General features: G+C 44.2%; 1 protein-coding gene across 1 annotated transcript in view; it reads left to right on the top strand.

Annotated features, from left to right (window-relative positions):
• Positions 1 to 8,377, top strand: part of apbb2a (amyloid beta (A4) precursor protein-binding, family B, member 2a) — a gene marked incomplete at its 5' end in the record, with an annotated part of 73,794 nt that extends 65,417 nt beyond the window's left edge. Inside the window, one exon of the mRNA XM_079839357.1 lies at positions 5,197 to 8,377. Within this exon, the coding sequence (XP_079695483.1) occupies positions 5,197 to 5,352 (156 nt within the window). The 3' untranslated portion in view covers positions 5,353 to 8,377. The remainder of the gene's footprint in view (positions 1 to 5,196) is intronic.
• Between the last annotated feature and the right edge of the window lie 11,623 nt (positions 8,378 to 20,000).

The following is a 20,000-nucleotide window of genomic DNA, read 5'->3' as shown; positions in this document are numbered from 1 at the left end:
CAAATGAACGCAAACGTTTCTCGAGTGAACTCAACAGCTTCTCAAACGAACGCAAACGTTTCGAGCGAACGCAGTTTCTTGAGTGAGCGCAACAGCTTCTCAAACGAACGCAAACGTTTCTCGAGCGAACGCAACAGCTTCTCAAACAAACGCAACAGCTTCTCATACGAATGCAACAGCTTCTCAAACGGACGCAACAGCTTTTCAAACGAACGAAACAGCTTCTCAAACAAACGCAAACGTTTCTCAAACGAACGCAAACGTTTCTTGAGTGAACGCAACAGCTTCTCAAACGAACGCAAACGTTTCTTGAGCAAACGCAACAGCTTCTCAAACGGACGCAACAGCTTCTCAAACGAACGCAACAGCTTCTCGAGTGAACGCAAACGTTTCTCGAGTGAACGCAACAGCTTCTCAAACGAACGCAAACATTTCTCGAGCGAACGCAACAGCTTCTCAGACGAACGCAAACGTTTCTGGAGTGAATGCAACAGGTTCTCAAACGAACGCAAACGTTTCTCGAGCGAACGCAACAGCTTCTCAAACGAACGCAACAGCTTCCCAAACGAAAACAAACGTTTCTTGAGTGAACGCAACAGCTTCTCAAACAAACGCAAACGTTTCTAGAGTGAACGCAACAGCTTCTCAAACGAACACAAACGTTTCTCAAACGAACGCAAACGTTTCTCGAGTGAACGCAACAGCTTCTCAAACGAACACAAACGTTTCTCGAGCAAACGGAACAGCTTCTCAAACAAACGCAAACGTTTCTCAAACGAACGCAAACGTTTCTTGAGTGAACGCAACAGCTTCTCAAACGAACGCAAACGTTTCTTGAGTGAACGCAACAGCTTCTCAAACGAACGCAAACGTTTCTTGAGCAAACGCAACAGCTTCTCAAACGGACGCAACAGCTTCTCAAACGAACGCAACAGCTTCTCGAGTGAACGCAAACGTTTCTCGAGTGAACGCAACAGCTTCTCAAACGAACGCAAACATTTCTCGAGCGAACGCAACAGCTTCTCAGACGAACGCAAACGTTTCTGGAGTGAATGCAACAGGTTCTCAAACGAACGCAAACGTTTCTCGAGCGAACGCAACAGCTTCTCAAACGAACGCAACAGCTTCCCAAACGAAAACAAACGTTTCTTGAGTGAACGCAACAGCTTCTCAAACAAACGCAAACGTTTCTAGAGTGAACGCAACAGCTTCTCAAACGAACACAAACGTTTCTCAAATGAACGCAAAAGTTTCTTGAGTGAACGCAACAGCTTCTCAAACGGACGCAACAGCTTTTCAAACGAACGAAACAGCTTCTCAAACAAACGCAAACGTTTCTCAAACGAACGCAAACGTTTCTTGAGTGAACGCAACAGCTTCTCAAACGAATGCAAACGTTTCTCGAGCGAACGCAACAGCTTCTCAAACAAACGCAACAGCTTCTCATACGAACGCAACAGCTTCTCAAACGGACGCAACAGCTTTTCAAACGAACGAAACAGCTTCTCAAACAAACGCAAACGTTTCTCAAACGAACGCAAACGTTTCTTGAGTGAACGCAACAGCTTCTCAAACGAACGCAAACGTTTCTCAAACGAACGCAAACGTTTCTCAAACGAACGCAAACGTTTCTTGAGTGAACGCAACAGCTTCTCAAACGAACGCAAACATTTCTCAAACGAACGCAAACGTTTCTCGAGCAAACGGAACAGCTTCTCAAATTAACGCAAAAGTTTCTTGAGTGAACGCAACAGCTTCTCAAACGGACGCAACAGCTTTTCAAACGAACGAAACAGCTTCTCAAACAAACGCAAACGTTTCTCAAACGAACGCAAACGTTTCTTGAGTGAACGCAACAGCTTCTCAAACGAACGCAAACGTTTCTCAAACGAACGCAAACTTTTCTTGAGAGAACACAACAGCTTCTCAAACGAACGCAAACGTTTCTCGAGCAAACGGAACAGCTTCTCAAATGAACGCAAAAGTTTCTTGAGTGAACGCAACAGCTTCTCAAACGGACGCAACAGCTTTTCAAACGAACGAAACAGCTTCTCAAACAAACGCAAACATTTCTCAAACGAACGCAAACGTTTCTTGAGTGAACGCAACAGCTTCTCAAACGAACGCAAACGTTTCTCAAACGAACGCAAACGTTTCTTGAGTGAACGCAACAGCTTCTCAAACGAACGCAAACGTTTCTTGAGCGAACGCAACAGCTTCTCAAACGGACGCAACAGCTTCTCAAACGAACGCAACAGCTTCTCGAGTGAACGCAAACGTTTCTCGAGTGAACGCAACAGCTTCTCAAACGAACGCAAACATTTCTCGAGCGAACGCAACAGCTTCTCAGACGAACGCAAACGTTTCTCAAACGAACGTAAACGTTTCTCGAGTGAACTCAACAGCTTCTCAAACGAACACAAAAGTTTCTTGAGTGAACGCAACAGCTTCTCAAACGGACGCAACAGCTTTTCAAACGAACGAAACAGCTTCTCAAACAAACGCAAACGTTTCTCAAACGAACGCAAACGTTTCTTGAGTGAACGCAACAGCTTCTCAAACGAACGCAAACGTTTCTCAAACGAACGCAAACTTTTCTTGAGAGAACACAAAAGCTTCTCAAACGAACGTAAACGTTTCTCGAGTGAACTCAACAGCTTCTCAAATGAACGCAAAAGTTTCTTGAGTGAACGCAACAGCTTCTCAAACGGACGCAACAGCTTTTCAAACGAACAAAACAGCTTCTCAAACAAACGCAAACATTTCTCAAACGAACGCAAACGTTTCTTGAGTGAACGCAACAGCTTCTCAAACGAACGCAAACGTTTCTCAAACGAACGCAAACGTTTCTTGAGTGAACGCAACAGCTTCTCAAACGAACGCAAACGTTTCTTGAGCGAACGCAACAGCTTCTCAAACGGACGCAACAGCTTCTCAAACGAACGCAACAGCTTCTCGAGTGAACGCAAACGTTTCTCGAGTGAACGCAACAGCTTCTCAAACGAACGCAAACATTTCTCGAGCGAACGCAACAGATTCTCAGACGAACGCAAACGTTTCTCAAACGAACGTAAACGTTTCTCGAGTGAACTCAACAGCTTCTCAAACGAACACAAACGTTTCTCAAACGAACGCAAACTTTTCTTGAGTGAACGCAACAGCTTCTCAAACGAACAATTTTTTTTTCTCTCGAGTGAACACAACAGCTTCTCAAACGGAACACAACAGTTTCTTGAGCGAACGCAACAGCTTCTCAAACAAACACAAACGTTTCTCAAACGAATGCAAACGTTTCTCGAGTGAACGCAACAGCTTCTCAAACGAACGCAAACGTTTCTCGAGTGAACGCAACAGCTTCTCAAACGAACGCAAACATTTCTCGAGTGAACGCAACAGCTTCTCAAACGAAAACGCAAACGTTTCTCGAGTGAACGCAACAGCTTCTCAAACGAACGCAAACGTTTCTCGAGTGAACGCAACAGCTTCTCAAACGAACGCAAACGTTTCTCAAACGAACTCAACAGCTTCTCAAACGAACACAAACGTTTCTCAAACGAACGCAAACGTTTCTCGAGTGAACGCAACAGCTTCTCAAACGAACACAAACGTTTCTTGAGCGAACGCAACAGCTTCTCAAACGGACGCAACAGCTTCTCAAACGAACGCAACAGCTTCTCGAGTGAACGCAAACGTTTCTCGAGTGAACGCAACAGCTTCTCAAACGAACGCAAACATTTCTCGAGCGAACGCAACAGCTTCTCAGACGAACGCAAACGTTTCTCAAACGAACGTAAACGTTTCTCGAGTGAACTCAACAGCTTCTCAAACGAACACAAAAGTTTCTTGAGTGAACGCAACAGCTTCTCAAACGGACGCAACAGCTTTTCAAACGAACGAAACAGCTTCTCAAACAAACGCAAACGTTTCTCAAACGAACGCAAACGTTTCTTGAGTGAACGCAACAGCTTCTCAAACGAACGCAAACGTTTCTCAAACGAACGCAAACTTTTCTTGAGAGAACACAAAAGCTTCTCAAACGAACGTAAACGTTTCTCGAGTGAACTCAACAGCTTCTCAAATGAACGCAAAAGTTTCTTGAGTGAACGCAACAGCTTCTCAAACGGACGCAACAGCTTTTCAAACGAACAAAACAGCTTCTCAAACAAACGCAAACATTTCTCAAACGAACGCAAACGTTTCTTGAGTGAACGCAACAGCTTCTCAAACGAACGCAAACGTTTCTCAAACGAACGCAAACGTTTCTTGAGTGAACGCAACAGCTTCTCAAACGAACGCAAACGTTTCTTGAGCGAACGCAACAGCTTCTCAAACGGACGCAACAGCTTCTCAAACGAACGCAACAGCTTCTCGAGTGAACGCAAACGTTTCTCGAGTGAACGCAACAGCTTCTCAAACGAACGCAAACATTTCTCGAGCGAACGCAACAGATTCTCAGACGAACGCAAACGTTTCTCAAACGAACGTAAACGTTTCTCGAGTGAACTCAACAGCTTCTCAAACGAACACAAACGTTTCTCAAACGAACGCAAACTTTTCTTGAGTGAACGCAACAGCTTCTCAAACGAACAATTTTTTTTTCTCTCGAGTGAACACAACAGCTTCTCAAACGGAACACAACAGTTTCTTGAGCGAACGCAACAGCTTCTCAAACAAACACAAACGTTTCTCAAACGAATGCAAACGTTTCTCGAGTGAACGCAACAGCTTCTCAAACGAACGCAAACGTTTCTCGAGTGAACGCAACAGCTTCTCAAACGAACGCAAACATTTCTCGAGTGAACGCAACAGCTTCTCAAACGAAAACGCAAACGTTTCTCGAGTGAACGCAACAGCTTCTCAAACGAACGCAAACGTTTCTCGAGTGAACGCAACAGCTTCTCAAACGAACGCAAACGTTTCTCAAACGAACTCAACAGCTTCTCAAACGAACACAAACGTTTCTCAAACGAACGCAAACGTTTCTCGAGTGAACGCAACAGCTTCTCAAACGAACACAAACGTTTCTCAAACGAACGCAAACGTTTCACGAGCGAACGCAACAGCTTCTCATACGAACGCAAACGTTTCACGAGCGAACGCAACAGCTTCTCAAAGGAACACAAACATTTCTCCAGCGAACTTAACAGCTTCTCGAGCGTACGCAAATTGTGTATATAACCCTGTGTTTTTCTCTAGTTGCGGTATCAGAAGTGTCTGGGGAAGACCGGCTCCTCGACTCCGGCCCCTAGCGACTCCGTCACTCGCCGCGTCACGTCCAGCGTCAAGCGGGGCGTCCAATCAATCATAGACACTCTGAAAAAGAAGCCCGCCCCCGAGGTTCCCCACCAATGACGGAAAAGAACAGCTGTGACGGACAGCAGGTGCAGGTGTGTGTGTGTATTCACCGATGCAGCCGAGACGAGAAACACACAACGACAACAAAGACAAAAGTGTAACGCGAGATGTTGCTGTGCGTAACGAGAAGTCCTGAATGAAGCATGCCTCTGCCTTACACGAACACATTTTCACTGAAGTATTCCGAGGGCGTCAGAGTTCATGTCTCACAGATATCGTCACGCTCAGATCAATGTCTTCACACATATGGATTCAAGCTCCAGTCAGATTTGTGCCATAAGTGTGTTTCGTTTCAAACCACCCACTCATTTCAATGTGACTCGCCCACTTGGGAAATTGGATCCTTTGATATATTTTCTTCTCTTTCGCTAAGAAATGTAATAGGGAATTTTCTGGTGTTGGGTATCATCACGATGTTCAGAGTCTCTATATCATCTGCTCAAGACAATACAGTAATGCGAAGTGAAATGGGAATTTTATGGCACTTCATTTAAACACTAAGGCCCGCAAGATTCCCTGTGCAAGTACGCAAATGCAGACGTGAACGCTTGGCAAATGTGCGCTCCTTTTGTACATAAGCAACGTAACAGACCTCAGTACTGTCTTTCAAATGTCTAGATGACATTAAACCAGATGTGTTTTTACTCAGCTAAAGACGTTAGTCAACATTATGACATCTAATTTTTTTTAAATGAAATAAATATTTTTATTATATGTGCATCATATTTGATACATCAGGCTCATATATTCTGATGATAGTGAAAAAAAAAGGCGTAATTTTATTCAGCGGCCCAAACTGAGCAAATGCGAATATTTATTTGATCAAAACGTGATTAAATTCTGATGCTCGTAATGTAAATCGATGAGATCTAACAATACAGCAGATACTTACATACAATGCATATAAATAACAATATCTACCAATGATATGTCTTGGTAAGATGATATTTAAATGCTTAGTTTTATGATCAAAGCACTGTAGTTTTAAAACGTATAATGCAATGATGATTGACAGATGAACAAATAGACCTGATGATCATATTTGATGAAACGATTCGTCAATTAAACCTTGATAATAACCATTAAAAGTTCAACTTTTATGATAATTATTGACCTAGAGAGTCCAGAGAAATGTACTGCGTTGATTTTATTCAGATTGAGTAAAAAAACGTTTTCGACATAATCGCGAATATTTAATGAGCGATTTGATTGACAGCAGTGGTGCATGAGGCAAAGTTGTTCAGTGTGAGGAGATCTGTCAAATGATATGAATATTGTGTGAATGCGAAACACCACGTGATTACAGAGGCGTAAAACTCGTTAGCGCCACCTAGTGGCCGATTTCTCTCAACATTCTCACAGACCTCTAGAGCCATGAGGCGAACATGCCCACCGAGTTTCGTTCCGATCGACCTCCGTTAACCTTGTCTAATTGGTGCTCAAACTTCGTTGGTCAAAGGCGGCCATGTTTTTTGAGATACGCCAATGTCCTCAAACACGATTATGGCACCTTGGACAAAGACACTGCATGAAAATTATGGTTATAGACATTTTTTTTTTCCTGTTATAGAGCCACCAAGGCTAATTATCAAAAAAAATGTAGGTGACCAAAGATTGAGCCGAAAATATGGTGAAAATATCTAATTTCGTTCTTAAGTTACAGCCATTTAAGTACACGTGTCTCCGCCCACTTAGAACGTTTTGGCGGCCCTTATCAATTGTGAATCGAAATGTCTTTTTATTTTTAATAATAATTGATATTCAGACGATAGAGAATCTTTCTGCACTGGTTTGATGACGAATTTAGGACTAGGACTAGTTCGCAAAAGTAGGTTTTGGATTTTTCTAGGTGGAAATGAAAGTTTTGTCCGGCTTGAGCCAAGGATTCCAATGATATTTTGGCACTTGAGTCCATAGATATACATAATAAAGGCTAGATGTCTCGTCCGCGCTGCTGGCCAATGGAGGTCGACGTCCGCACCTGGCGGCCATCTTGTCACAGCTCGCTTATTCCTAACATTGTGTTTTAATGGTGCGTGTACTTTTTAAATAACCATAACTTGCTTAATTTTCTACCGATTTTTAAACTGTTTGGTTTGTTGTAAACGTCAGAGATGTAGTTATGACACTGCATACTTATTCATAATTTGTTCAAGCATCCAGAATTATAGCCACGTTAATAACGTTTGTAAGAAACCAAACCATTTGTAAATCCGTGCAGATTTCAGCGAGATAAGAGTATTTGTGTTCAGATCACTCACCTTACATCAGGAGCCACAGAGCCCTGTGACAAGATGGCTGCCAGAAAGCTGGCCTGTGACAAGATGGCCGCCGGTGATGACGTTAGAGACTCCGCCGTAAGACATCTAGCCTTTATTATGGATATCTATGCTTGAGTCTATGACAAACGGCTTAGGATTTAAGAGTGATGTTGCGCCCCCTATTGGCCAATTTGGATGACTCCTTGTATCTGAGTAGTGAGAAAGACTACTACCATCTGGCACAGTTTCAAGTCTCTCGGCCTTATGGTTTGGGCTGCCCGATCAGTTTTATGATGGAATAATAATACTACAAATCTTAACATTTACAATAGGGTTGAACCCTTAAATATGGCACAATGTGAAAGTAAAATGGGTTGCAAACCCTGTTGACTTTAAAGAGCAACATTGTCTTAATGACCATGACTGTTTGAGCAACTGTAGAGGACGCTGGTTTACGCTAATGCCCGCTATAACGGCCCTTGTGGCAATGCTGAAGATGCAAAACGTTCTTGCACTGCACTATGAATCGTGGAACGCAGTGATGCATGGCTTGGCTAAAAGATTTTGCGTACTTGCGTAGAGCTTTTCAGGCTTTAGATGAGCTACACACACACACACACACGTCGAGCCCCTGCTACAGTACAAGTCAAGAGTAAACAAAAACAGGAATGTTATTTCTCACAAAATGGTATTTAAAACCCAGATCAACCACTCATTTTTACACCATATTAATGTAACATGTTGTGGAAATAAATTACATCAAAACAAAAAAGTGTCTCTTTGTTTTATTTGCATGCTTGTTCCAACTTATACGCTTGTTATGATGGCAGTGACATTTAGTGAAGTTTAACAGTACAGTTTAGTAGTAGATGGGATCTGGCATGTCTAATTAAGATTAAAGGTCTTAAATACTGACGGTAGCCGCACTAATGCGTCTGGAGTGTGTGTGTGTGTGTGTGTGTGTTAGTGCCACGGCCGCATATGATTCAGTCTCGCTCTGAACACCGTTTGGACTCGAGGGAGAGCCGGTGTAGAGTTACTCACATGCAGGTGTGTGTGGGCGGGGTTTATAGAGCCAAGGCTCCGCCTCTGAGGAAGAAGCGCCTCGCTTGACAACAGAACAGCAGGAAACATGACAGTCGCCGGCCGCAACACTTCCTGTCGGCCTTTAGGTGGAGCGACCGGCACAGAGGAGTGATTGTCATTCGCAGATTCTGCAGCCGCATTCAAACCAGTCAAACTGTTGCAGTATAAACTGGAGAAAGAGGTGGGGCTTGTTGTGTTAGGGGTGGGGCCTGTCGTGTTGGGGGTGGAGACTGTCATGTTGGGGGTGGGGCTTGTTGTGTTAGGGGTGGGGCCTGTCATGTTGGGGGTGGAGACTATCATGTTGGGGGTGGGGCCTGTCGTGTTGGGGGTGGAGACTGTCATGTTGGGGGTGGAGCCTGCCGTGTTGGGGGTGGAGCCTGCCGTGTTGGGGGTGGGGCCTGTCGTGTTGGGGGTGGAGCCTGTCTTGTTGGGGGTGGAGCCTGTCGTGTTGGGGGTGGAGACTGTCGTGTTGGGGGTGGAGCCTGTCGTGTTGGGGGTGGAGCCTGTCCTGGAGAACATGCCCCGTAAGAGACGTCGAGAACTAGCGTGTTTATCTGTGGAGATACAGAAGTAAACAGGAAGTTTGGTTAGTTTTCCTCAGTGGTTTACTTTGGGAAAAAACATAGTGACTGATCGAGTTAACTGTCAGTGTCCTGGGAGCTTTTTTAACCATCTGGGGTTCATCGGGTCAAAAATAATAATAATAATAATAATAATAATAATAGTTAAAAATGACCAAAAACGTTTTATAAAAAAAATAAAAAAATTGTAGCTTCATTGGAATGGTCCGAAACTTGGTGACAAACAAAAAAACTCACACACACACAAAAACACACGCACACACAAATGAACGCGTGCCATTCCAAAAGCTAATTGTGTTTTTGTGTGTGTGTATGTGAGTTTTTTTGTCTGTTTTGCACTCTTGATGTTTTAGAGATCTTCACTGTTGAGTCCTTTTTTTCTGCATCCTGTCTGATTTGTAGATTGTACGCACAAAAAAAACTCTGTATTTTCATCTTTTTGCCAATTTCCCATTCATTTCCTATGGGGGTCATTTTTGACCCGAAGGTCCTGAGTGTGACTATTTTTTTTTACGACCACTTAGACTTTTCAGATCCTGTCCCCAATTATTTTGGGTGTTCATATACCAAGTACCAATAAAGTCACCAAGTTTCGGACCATTCCGATGAAGCTACGATTTTTTTTTATTTTTTATAAAACGCAAGATCCACTATAGTGGTAAAAATGCTCAATGTGTCCACCGGATGGCACCGATCTCATTAAAAAAATTGCTTTCATGAGGCCTAGGCTTGACTCTAAAATTAAATACAGCTTTAATAAAAATAAAAAATGAATTATATATATATATAAATTTATTATATTCAATGGGAAAAATGGGTCATAATTATTGCATAAATATTAATTATAAATCATAAAATTATCTCAAAAAAGAAAAAAACAAATATTATTGAATAAAAATATATTTCATTGATTTTACTCGAATCTTTTTTTATCTTAATCCCGCCCTCCGGGTCATTTTTGACCCGAAGGTCCTGAGTAAGACCCATAAATGAAGAACCCCAGAGGGTTAATAAGAGACCAACCTTTGGATTATATTCCAAAGCATTCATGAATTGCAACCATTTAAAGGAACACTCCACTGTTTTAGAAAATGGGCTCATTTTACAAGTCCCCTAGAGTTAAATAGTTGAGTTTTACCGTTTTTGAATCCATTCAGCCGATCTTTGTATCTGGCGGTAGCACTTTTAGCATTAGCTTAGCATACATCATTGATTCTGATCAGTCCATTAGCATCTCATTCAAAAAATGACCAAAGACACTTTCAATATTTTTCCTATTTAAAACTTGACTCTTCTACAGTTACACCGTGTGCTAAGACCAGCTGAAAATTAAAAGTTGCGATTTTCTACACCTATATGGCTAGGTACTACTTTCTCTTTCCTGCGTAATAGTGGCGGATCTTCGCGGCCGTACCATGGCTAATCACAGCTAAATCCACAACACAATTTGTCGGCTGCAAGCCTGAAACTTTCTCTGCAACTACACAAACTTAGTGCCGGTCACATTGAAAGTTACATAGCTGGGCTACTTTCAGACGCTGTTATATCATTGCCATGGTACGGCCGCGAAGATCCGCGACTATTACGCAGGAATGAGAAAGTAGTTCCTAGCCAACTTTTAATTTTCAGTTGGTCTTCGCACACGATGTAACTGTAGAAGAGTCAAGTTTTAAATAGGAAAAATATTGAAAGTGTCTTTGGTCATTTTTTGAATGAGATGCTAATGGACTGATCAGAATCAATGATGTATGCTAAGCTAATGCTAAAAGTGCTACCGCCAGATACAAAGATCGGCTGAATGGATTCAAAAACGGTAAAACTCAACTATTTAACTCGTAAAATGAGCCTATTTTCAAAAAAAGTGGAGTGTTCCTTTAAAAGGCGGGGACAGTAAACAGGTTAAAGATGTTGTTATTAAACTAGCTCAATTAACCGTAGCGCAACGGACTCCGAGGCGACTGAGTTCTGCAGCCGCTCTGATGACAAACTGTCGGCTCCGAGCGGCTTCCCTTCATCTCGTGGTTCAAGAACTCCGCCACATGTGATTGGTCGCTCTTTGTGGCGTGTGGGCGTGTCTTCACGGAGCGCGCTTGACTGGCAGGCGCTCTGCGGGACCTTCGACCTCCTTTCCTGATTGGCTGGTTTGGGTAGAGGCCGTCTAACAAGCCTTTGGCCGCTGCGCGAGTGAGCACTTCCTGTGGCGTTTCCATCACTTGTGGTTCAGCCTGTGACGGAGACAAGGGGGGAAAAAAGGCTGAAATTTGAAACATTGTATCAGGGTTTGTTTACATGACACTGATGTAATACAACAGAAAGGTTTTGTATTACTCATGGTCCAAAACGGTCGTCCCTCGTCTCTTAATGAGTCATGGGTGTGTTTTGGGCATTACGTGCAATAAACCAATCAGAGCCTCATCTCCCTCGCTATTTACATGACAGAATATAGACACCCTCAACCTGACGAGTCAGTTTAAATACATGTGTGTATTGCCCCGATTGGTCAAATAAGTAGCCAATCACATTGGTCATTACTGCAAATAGGTCATTCTGATACATGCAGTGACTATCCATTAAGACATGTAGGCATTTTTATCTTTATGAACACAATCTTTTACATTATAATCCTTTTATTTGTAATATTTGGCATGTGTGTGTGTGTGTGTGTGTGTGCTGCTGTGCGTCCCTGTGTGTAATAATCAGAGTGTGTGCGTGTGTGTGTGTGTGTGCTACTGTGCGTCCCTGTGTGTAATAATCAGAGTGTGTGTGTGTGTGTGTGTGTGCTGCTGTGCGTCCCTGTGTGTAATAATCAGAGTGTGTGTGTGTGTGTGTGTGCTGCTGTGCGTCCCTGTGTATGTAATAATCAGAGTGTGTGTGTGTGTGTGTGCTGCTGTGCGTCCCTGTGTATGTAATAATCAGAGTGTGTGTGTGTGTGTGCTGCTGTGCGTCCCTGTGTATGTAATAATCAGAGTGTGTGTGTGTGTGTGTGCTGCTGTGCGTCCCTGTGTATGTAATAATCAGAGTGTGTGTGTGTGTGTGCTGCTGTGCGTCCCTGTGTATGTAATAATCAGAGTGTGTGTGTGTGTGTGTGCTGCTGTGCGTCCCTGTGTGTAATAATCAGAGTGTGTGCGTGTGTGTGTGTGTGTGTGTGTGCTACTGCGCGTCCCTGTGTGTGTAATAATCAGAGTGTGTGTGTGTGTGTGTGCTGCTGTGCGTCCCTGTGTGTGTAATAATCAGAGTGTGTGTGTGTGCTGCTGTGCGTCCCTGTGTGTAATAATCAGAGTGTGTGTGTGTGTGTGTGTGCTGCGCGTCCCTGTGTGTGTAATAATCAGAGTGTGTGCGTGTGTGTGTGTGCTGCGCGTCCCTGTGTGTGTAATAATCAGAGTGTGTGTGTGTGTGTGTGTGTGTGTGCTGCTGTGCGTCCCTGTGTATGTAATAATCAGAGTGTGTGTGTGTGTGTGTGTGCTGCTGTGCGTCCCTGTGTATATAATAATCAGAGTGTGTGTGTGTGTGTGTGCTGCTGTGCGTCCCTGTGTATGTAATAATCAGAGTGTGTGTGTGTGTGTGTGCTGCTGTGCGTCCCTGTGTATGTAATAATCAGAGTGTGTGTGTGTGTGTGTGCTGCTGTGCGTCCCTGTGTATATAATAATCAGAGTGTGTGTGTGTGTGTGTGCTGCTGTGCGTCCCTGTGTATGTAATAATCAGAGTGTGTGTGTGTGTGTGTGTGTGTGTGTGTGCTGCTGTGCGTCCCTGTGTATGTAATAATCAGAGTGTGTGTGTGTGTGTGTGCTGCTGTGCGTCCCTGTGTATGTAATAATCAGAGTGTGTGTGTGTGTGTGTGTGTGTGTGTGTGCTGCTGTGCGTCCCTGTGTATGTAATAATCAGAGTGTGTGTGTGTGTGTGTGCTGCTGTGCGTCCCTGTGTGTGTAATAATCAGAGTGTGTGTGTGTGTGTGTGCTGCGCGTCCCTGTGTGTGTAATAATCAGAGTGTGTGTGTGTGTGTGTGTGTGCTGCTGTGCGTCCCTGTGTGTGTAATAATCAGAGTGTGTGTGTGTGTGTGTGTGTGCTGCTGTGCGTCCCTGTGTGTGTAATAATCAGAGTGTGTGTGTGTGTGTGTGTGTGCTGCGCGTCCCTGTGTGTGTAATAATCAGAGTGTGTGTGTGTGTGTGCTGCTGTGCGTCCCTGTGTGTGTAATAATCAGAGTGTGTGTGTGCTGCTGTGCGTCCCTGTGTGTGTAATAATCAGAGTGTGTGTGTGTGTGTGCTGCTGTGCGTCCCTGTGTGTGTAATAATCAGAGTGTGTGTGTGTGTGTGTGTGTGCTGCGCGTCCCTGTGTGTGTAATAATCAGAGTGTGTGTGTGTGTGTGCTGCTGTGCGTCCCTGTGTGTGTAATAATCAGAGTGTGTGTGTGTGTGTGTGTGTGCTGCGCGTCCCTGTGTGTGTAATAATCAGAGTGTGTGTGTGTGTGTGTGTGTGCTGCTGTGCGTCCCTGTGTGTGTAATAATCAGAGTGTGTGTGTGCTGCTGTGCGTCCCTGTGTGTGTAATAATCAGAGTGTGTGTGTGTGTGTGCTGCTGTGCGTCCCTGTGTGTGTAATAATCAGAGTGTGTGTGTGTGTGTGCTGCTGTGCGTCCCTGTGTGTGTAATAATCAGAGTGTGTGTGTGCTGCTGTGCGTCCCTGTGTGTGTAATAATCAGAGTGTGTGTGTGTGTGTGCTGCTGTGCGTCCCTGTGTGTGTAATAATCAGAGTGTGTGTGTGTGTGTGTGTGTGTGCTGCTGTGCGTCCCTGTGTGTGTAATAATCAGAGTGTGTGTGTGTGTGTGCTGCTGTGCGTCCCTGTGTGTGTAATAATCAGAGTGTGTGTGTGTGTGTGTGCTGCTGTGCGTCCCTGTGTGTGTAATAATCAGAGTGTGTGTGTGTGTGTGTGCTGCTGTGCGTCCCTGTGTGTGTAATAATCAGAGTGTGTGTGTGTGTGTGTGTGTGCTGCTGTGCGTCCCTGGGTGTGTAATAATCAGAGTGTGTGTGTGTGTGTGTGTGTGTGCTGCTGTGCGTCCCTGGGTGTGTAATAATCAGAGTGTGTGTGTGTGTGTGTGTGTGTGTGTGTGTGTGTGTGCTGCTGCGTGTCCCTGTGTGTGTAATAATCAGTGTGTGTGTGAGTGTGTGTGCTGCTGCGTCCCTGGGTGTGTAATAATCAGAGTGTGTGTGTGTGTGTGTGTGTGTGTGTGTGTGTGTGCTGCTGCGTGTCCCTGTGTGTGTAATAATCAGTGTGTGTGTGTGTGTGTGTGTGCTGCTGCACGTCCCTGTGTGTGTAATAATCAGTGTGTGTGTGTGTGTGTGCTGCTGTGCGTCCCTGTGTGTGTAATAATCAGAGTGTGTGTGTGTGTGTGTGTGCTGCAGCGTCCCTGTGTGTGTAATAATCAGAGTGTGTGTGTGTGTGTGTGCTGCTGTGCGTCCCTGTGTGTGTAATAATCAGAGTGTGTGTGTGTGTGTGTGTGTGTGTTGTGCTCCTCCTATAGGCTCATATCACTAACACACTCTTTAAATAACAAACAGATACTGCACTATTGACTTTAGAGCAGGTGTGTGTGTGTGTGTGTTGGTCACTATAGCAGCTCCAGCAATGCTCCTGATCACAGCTGGTGTTCAGATGCTCATGAACAGATGAGCAGTGAGTTTGAGATTTAAACACTGAGACGTGATCATTAGACCTGCGTCCGACTCAAACTAGCAGAAAACACATTGCGCCGGGTGTGTGATGTTTCCAAAAGTGTGCATTTTCAGGCCCCCAAAACCCCATTGTCCTGTAAATGAACGGCCAAAACGCATGAAAAGTTTTGCGTTTTTTTAGTTGTCGTGTAACAGTGTAGTAAAAACAACCCCTTGCAAATGTTCACTTTATATAAAGCATCTGACAAATGTATAAAATATATAAAATGGTGAATCAGTCGAGCTGTAGGGAAAAACATATTTACATTTCTCTGTGTGTTGCATGTTAGTTAAGTGTGTGTTTCTTAAAGGTTCTCCTGCTGTCTCAGCACCCCACACACACACACACCCAGTGAATAATTCAGATGGTGAGTGTGTGTGTGTGTGTGTGTGTGTGTGTGAGAGAGGACATGAGGTTTTGCCCTGCTGACGCTAACGCATGCAGACATGAGGCTGAATTATTCAATACGTCCTGCCCTCCTCCTCCTGAACATCACACATTTATTGCCCATCATGTGGTTTTGATGCAGTTCTAGCCCCAGATTATGGTCATTATGTATGTCCTTTAGCTGTCCTTTAGGTCACACACACACACACACACACTAACACACACACACACACACTAACACACACACAAACATACACACACTGCGGTCTACACTCTTAAAAATCAAGCACTAGGCCTGCAGACGCTTCTACACACATTAGTGAGAGAATGGGCCGCTCTCAGGAGTGTGTGTGTGTGTGTGTGTGTGTGTGTGTGTGTGTTCGCTTCTACACACATTAGTGAGAGAATGGGCCGCTCTCAGGAGTGTGTGTGTGTGTGTGTGTGTGTGTTCGCTTCTACACACATTAGTGAGAGAATAGGCCGCTCTCAGGAGTGTGTGTGTGTGTGTGTGTGTGTGTGTGTTCGCTTCTACACACATTAGTGAGAGAATGGGCCGCTCTCAGGAGTGTGTGTGTGTGTGTGTTCGCTTCTACACACATTAGTGAGAGAATAGGCCGCTCTCAGGAGTGTGTGTGTGTGTGTTCGCTTCTACACACATTAGTGAGAGAATGGGCCGCTCTCAGGAGTGTGTGTGTGTGTGTGTGTGGGTGTGTGTGTTCGCTTCTACACACATTAGTGAGAGAATGGGCCGCTCTCAGGAGTGTGTGTGTGTGTGTGTGTGTGTGTTCGCTTCTACACACATTAGTGAGAGAATAGGCCGCTCTCAGGAGTGTGTGTGTGTGTGTGTGTGTTCGCTTCTACACACATTAGTGAGAGAATGGGCCGCTCTCAGGAGTGTGTGTGTGTGTGTGTGTGTGTGTGTGTGTGTTCGCTTCTACACACATTAGTGAGAGAATGGGCCGCTCTCAGGAGTGTGTGTGTGTGTGTGTGTGTGTGTGTTCGCTTCTACACACATTAGTGAGAGAATGGGCCGCTCTCAGGAGTGTGTGTGTGTGTGTGTTCGCTTCTACACACATTAGTGAGAGAATGGGCCGCTCTCAGGAGTGTGTGTGTGTGTGTGTGTGTGGGTGTGTGTGTTCGCTTCTACACACATTAGTGAGAGAATGGGCCGCTCTCAGGAGTGTGTGTGTGTGTGTGTGTGTTCGCTTCTACACACATTAGTGAGAGAATGGGCCGCTCTCAGGAGTGTGTGTGTGTGTGTGGGTGTGTGTGTTCGCTTCTACACACATTAGTGAGAGAATGGGCCGCTCTCAGGAGTGTGTGTGTGTGTGTTCGCTTCTACACACATTAGTGAGAGAATGGGCCGCTCTCAGGAGTGTGTGTGTGTGTGTGTGTGGGTGTGTGTGTTCGCTTCTACACACATTAGTGAGAGAATGGGCCGCTCTCAGGAGTGTGTGTGTGTGTGTGTGTGTGTGTTCGCTTCTACACACATTAGTGAGAGAATGGGCCGCTCTCAGGAGTGTGTGTGTGTGTGTGTGTGTGTGTGTTCGCTTCTACACACATTAGTGAGAGAATGGGCCGCTCTCAGGAGTGTGTGTGTGTGTGTGTGTGTGTTCGCTTCTACACACATTAGTGAGAGAATGGGCCGCTCTCAGGAGTGTGTGTGTGTGTGTGTGTGTGGGTGTGTGTGTTCGCTTCTACACACATTAGTGAGAGAATGGGCCGCTCTCAGGAGTGTGTGTGTGTGTGTGTGTGTTCGCTTCTACACACATTAGTGAGAGAATGGGCCGCTCTCAGGAGTGTGTGTGTGTGTGTGTGTGGGTGTGTGTGTTCGCTTCTACACACATTAGTGAGAGAATGGGCCGCTCTCAGGAGTGTGTGTGTGTGTGTGTGTTCGCTTCTACACACATTAGTGAGAGAATGGGCCGCTCTCAGGAGTGTGTGTGTGTGTGTGTGTTCGCTTCTACACACATTAGTGAGAGAATGGGCCGCTCTCAGGAGTGTGTGTGTGTGTGTTCGCTTCTACACACATTAGTGAGAGAATGGGCCGCTCTCAGGAGTGTGTGTGTGTGTGTGTGTGTGTGGGTGTGTGTGTTCGCTTCTACACACATTAGTGAGAGAATGGGCCGCTCTCAGGAGTGTGTGTGTGTGTGTGTGGGTGTGTGTGTTCGCTTCTACACACATTAGTGAGAGAATGGGCCGCTCTCAGGAGTGTGTGTGTGTGTGTGTGTGTTCGCTTCTACACACATTAGTGTGAATCCCCATAAACACACTCCTAAACCTGGAGGAAAGAAGAGCTGGAGCTGTAAGAGCGACTCCATATTAAACCCTACGGATTGAGAATGGGATGGCTCGTCACAAAACTTTTGGTAATATCGTGTATATTGTCACTATCCACGATACATATTGTTGCATTTTTGTATTGCGATATAGTGACATGATATAATGTTACACCCCTACTCACTGCTCTTGAACTTTAAAGGATATGATTATGCCGTGTTATTTATTTGATTAGCCTACTTCGTTAAATTTCGCTACCTTGAAAACTAGCAGACCTGCCTTTATTTCATTTATATAGACAACTGTGAATTTTCACTTTTGTGCCATGTAAATGTGTCAAGGGGCTGGTAAAACATATTTTTGGCCAGTACATTTTCTTAAAGCTGCACTATGTAAGTTTTCCTTTAGAGGTCGCCTGTTCAAAACAAAGTCGTAGTTTAATGACGTAACGTTTGAGCGCAGAATCTCGGGACATGTGGTCTTCACCTCAGCCGGTGGGAAAGAATCGGGACAGGGCTCGGGAAGAAATCATGTTGATGATGTGATTATTAACGTTAGACAGAGAAAGACACGCTCAGCACTCGTCACATATCACAACTATTCAGTGTTTTCAACCACATCATTAAATGCTCATTGTCTATGGAAGCAGCAAAACAATCCTTTCAGACAGTTATAACTTGACAACGTGTTTTATTCATATCAGATACACATTATATAGTAACTATATAGTTTACTCTATTCTTCTCCCAGTTCGCCGGTCACTTACTTTCATGTATTTCGTGAAACGTGAATGAATTTACGTGATGTAAATCCGACAGATCCGATTCTCTGAGGCGCAAACTAACATGGCGCCGCCCATCGCGCTTTAGATCAACTAACACACATTCACTCACACATATTTGAAAATCAGATAGTTCGTGACATAGTTAGCAAGTTTGTGAATATTTAGAATAAAAATAAATAAATAAATAAACCCGATACAGCTGAGCTGTCATACCGCGCTATTGTGGCTGCGTGTGTCATGTGAGAGAATGACGTGTTGCCATGGAAACAATAAGGCGATGCGTTCTAAAATATTTAGCCAGAGAATATGGTCATATTTCTGCAAAATAAAGCTGAAGCTGGTTTGTAGCAGAGCAAGAATACTGACGACTGCTGTTATTACTGTAACTGTTATTAGTGTTAAATTAGTTGTAGTCGGGTTAGGTGGCTTTAGTTTTACTGTGAATTTGTTAAGTAAATTGTGTTTTGTATTTATTTATATTTATATTTATATATATTTCCTTACCATTGTAGGTATGTGCTGTCTGTTACCAGTGTTGGTATCTGTCATCCACCTCGTTTTGTGGCTCTTTTTTTTTTTTAAGTATCGGTTTAGGCACTGTTTAGGCACTAGTACCGTTTTAAAAGTATCGGTTTAGGCACCGGTACCGTTTTAAAAGTATCGGTTTAGGCACCGTTACCGTTTTAAAAGTATCGGTTTAGGCACCGTTACCGTTTTAAAAGTATCAGTTTGACACCGTTTAGGCTCCGTTACCGTTTTAAAAGTATCGGTTTAGGCACCGGTACCGTTTTAAAAGTATCAGTTTGACACCGTTTAGGCACCGGTACTGTTTTAAAAGTATCGTTTTGGCACCGGTACCGTTTTAAAAGTATCAGTTTGACACCGTTTAGGCTCCGTTACCGTTTTAAAAGTATCGGTTTAGGCACCGGTACCGTTTTAAAAGTATCAGTTTGACACCGTTTAGGCACCGGTACTGTTTTAAAAGTATCGTTTTGGCACCGGTACCGTTTTAAAAGTATCAGTTTGACACCGTTTAGGCACCGGTACCGTTTTAAAAGTATCGGTTTAGGCACCGGTACCGTTTTAAAAGTATCAGTTTGACACCGTTTAGGCTCCGTTACCGTTTTAAAAGTATCGGTTTAGGCACCGGTACCGTTTTAAAAGTATCAGTTTGACACCGTTTAGGCACCGGTACTGTTTTAAAAGTATCGTTTTGGCACCGGTACCGTTTTAAAAGTATCAGTTTGACACCGTTTAGGCTCCGGTACCGTTTTAAAAGTATCGGTTTAGGCACCGGTACCGTTTTAAAAGTATCAGTTTGACACCGTTTAGGCACCGGTACTGTTTTAAAAGTATCGTTTTGGCACCGGTATCGAAAAAAACCCAAACGATACCCAACCCTACTCATGAGTGTGAGGTAACGCAGCTCTGTTGATCATATCAGACACATCTGAGTGTGTTGATGATGGGATGACGCTGATATGACACTTCACACTGCAGTGAGAGGAAAGCGTTTCTGCAGAATAAAACCGCAAACCGAGGGGAACGCGGATATGATGTCATC

The sequence above is a fragment of the Gobio gobio genome, assembly GCF_949357685.1.
Source record: "Gobio gobio genome assembly, chromosome: 16".
Taxonomy (NCBI): domain Eukaryota; kingdom Metazoa; phylum Chordata; class Actinopteri; order Cypriniformes; family Gobionidae; genus Gobio; species Gobio gobio.
Note: the sequence above shows the minus strand (reverse complement) of the source record. Positions and strands in the feature narration are given on the sequence as shown.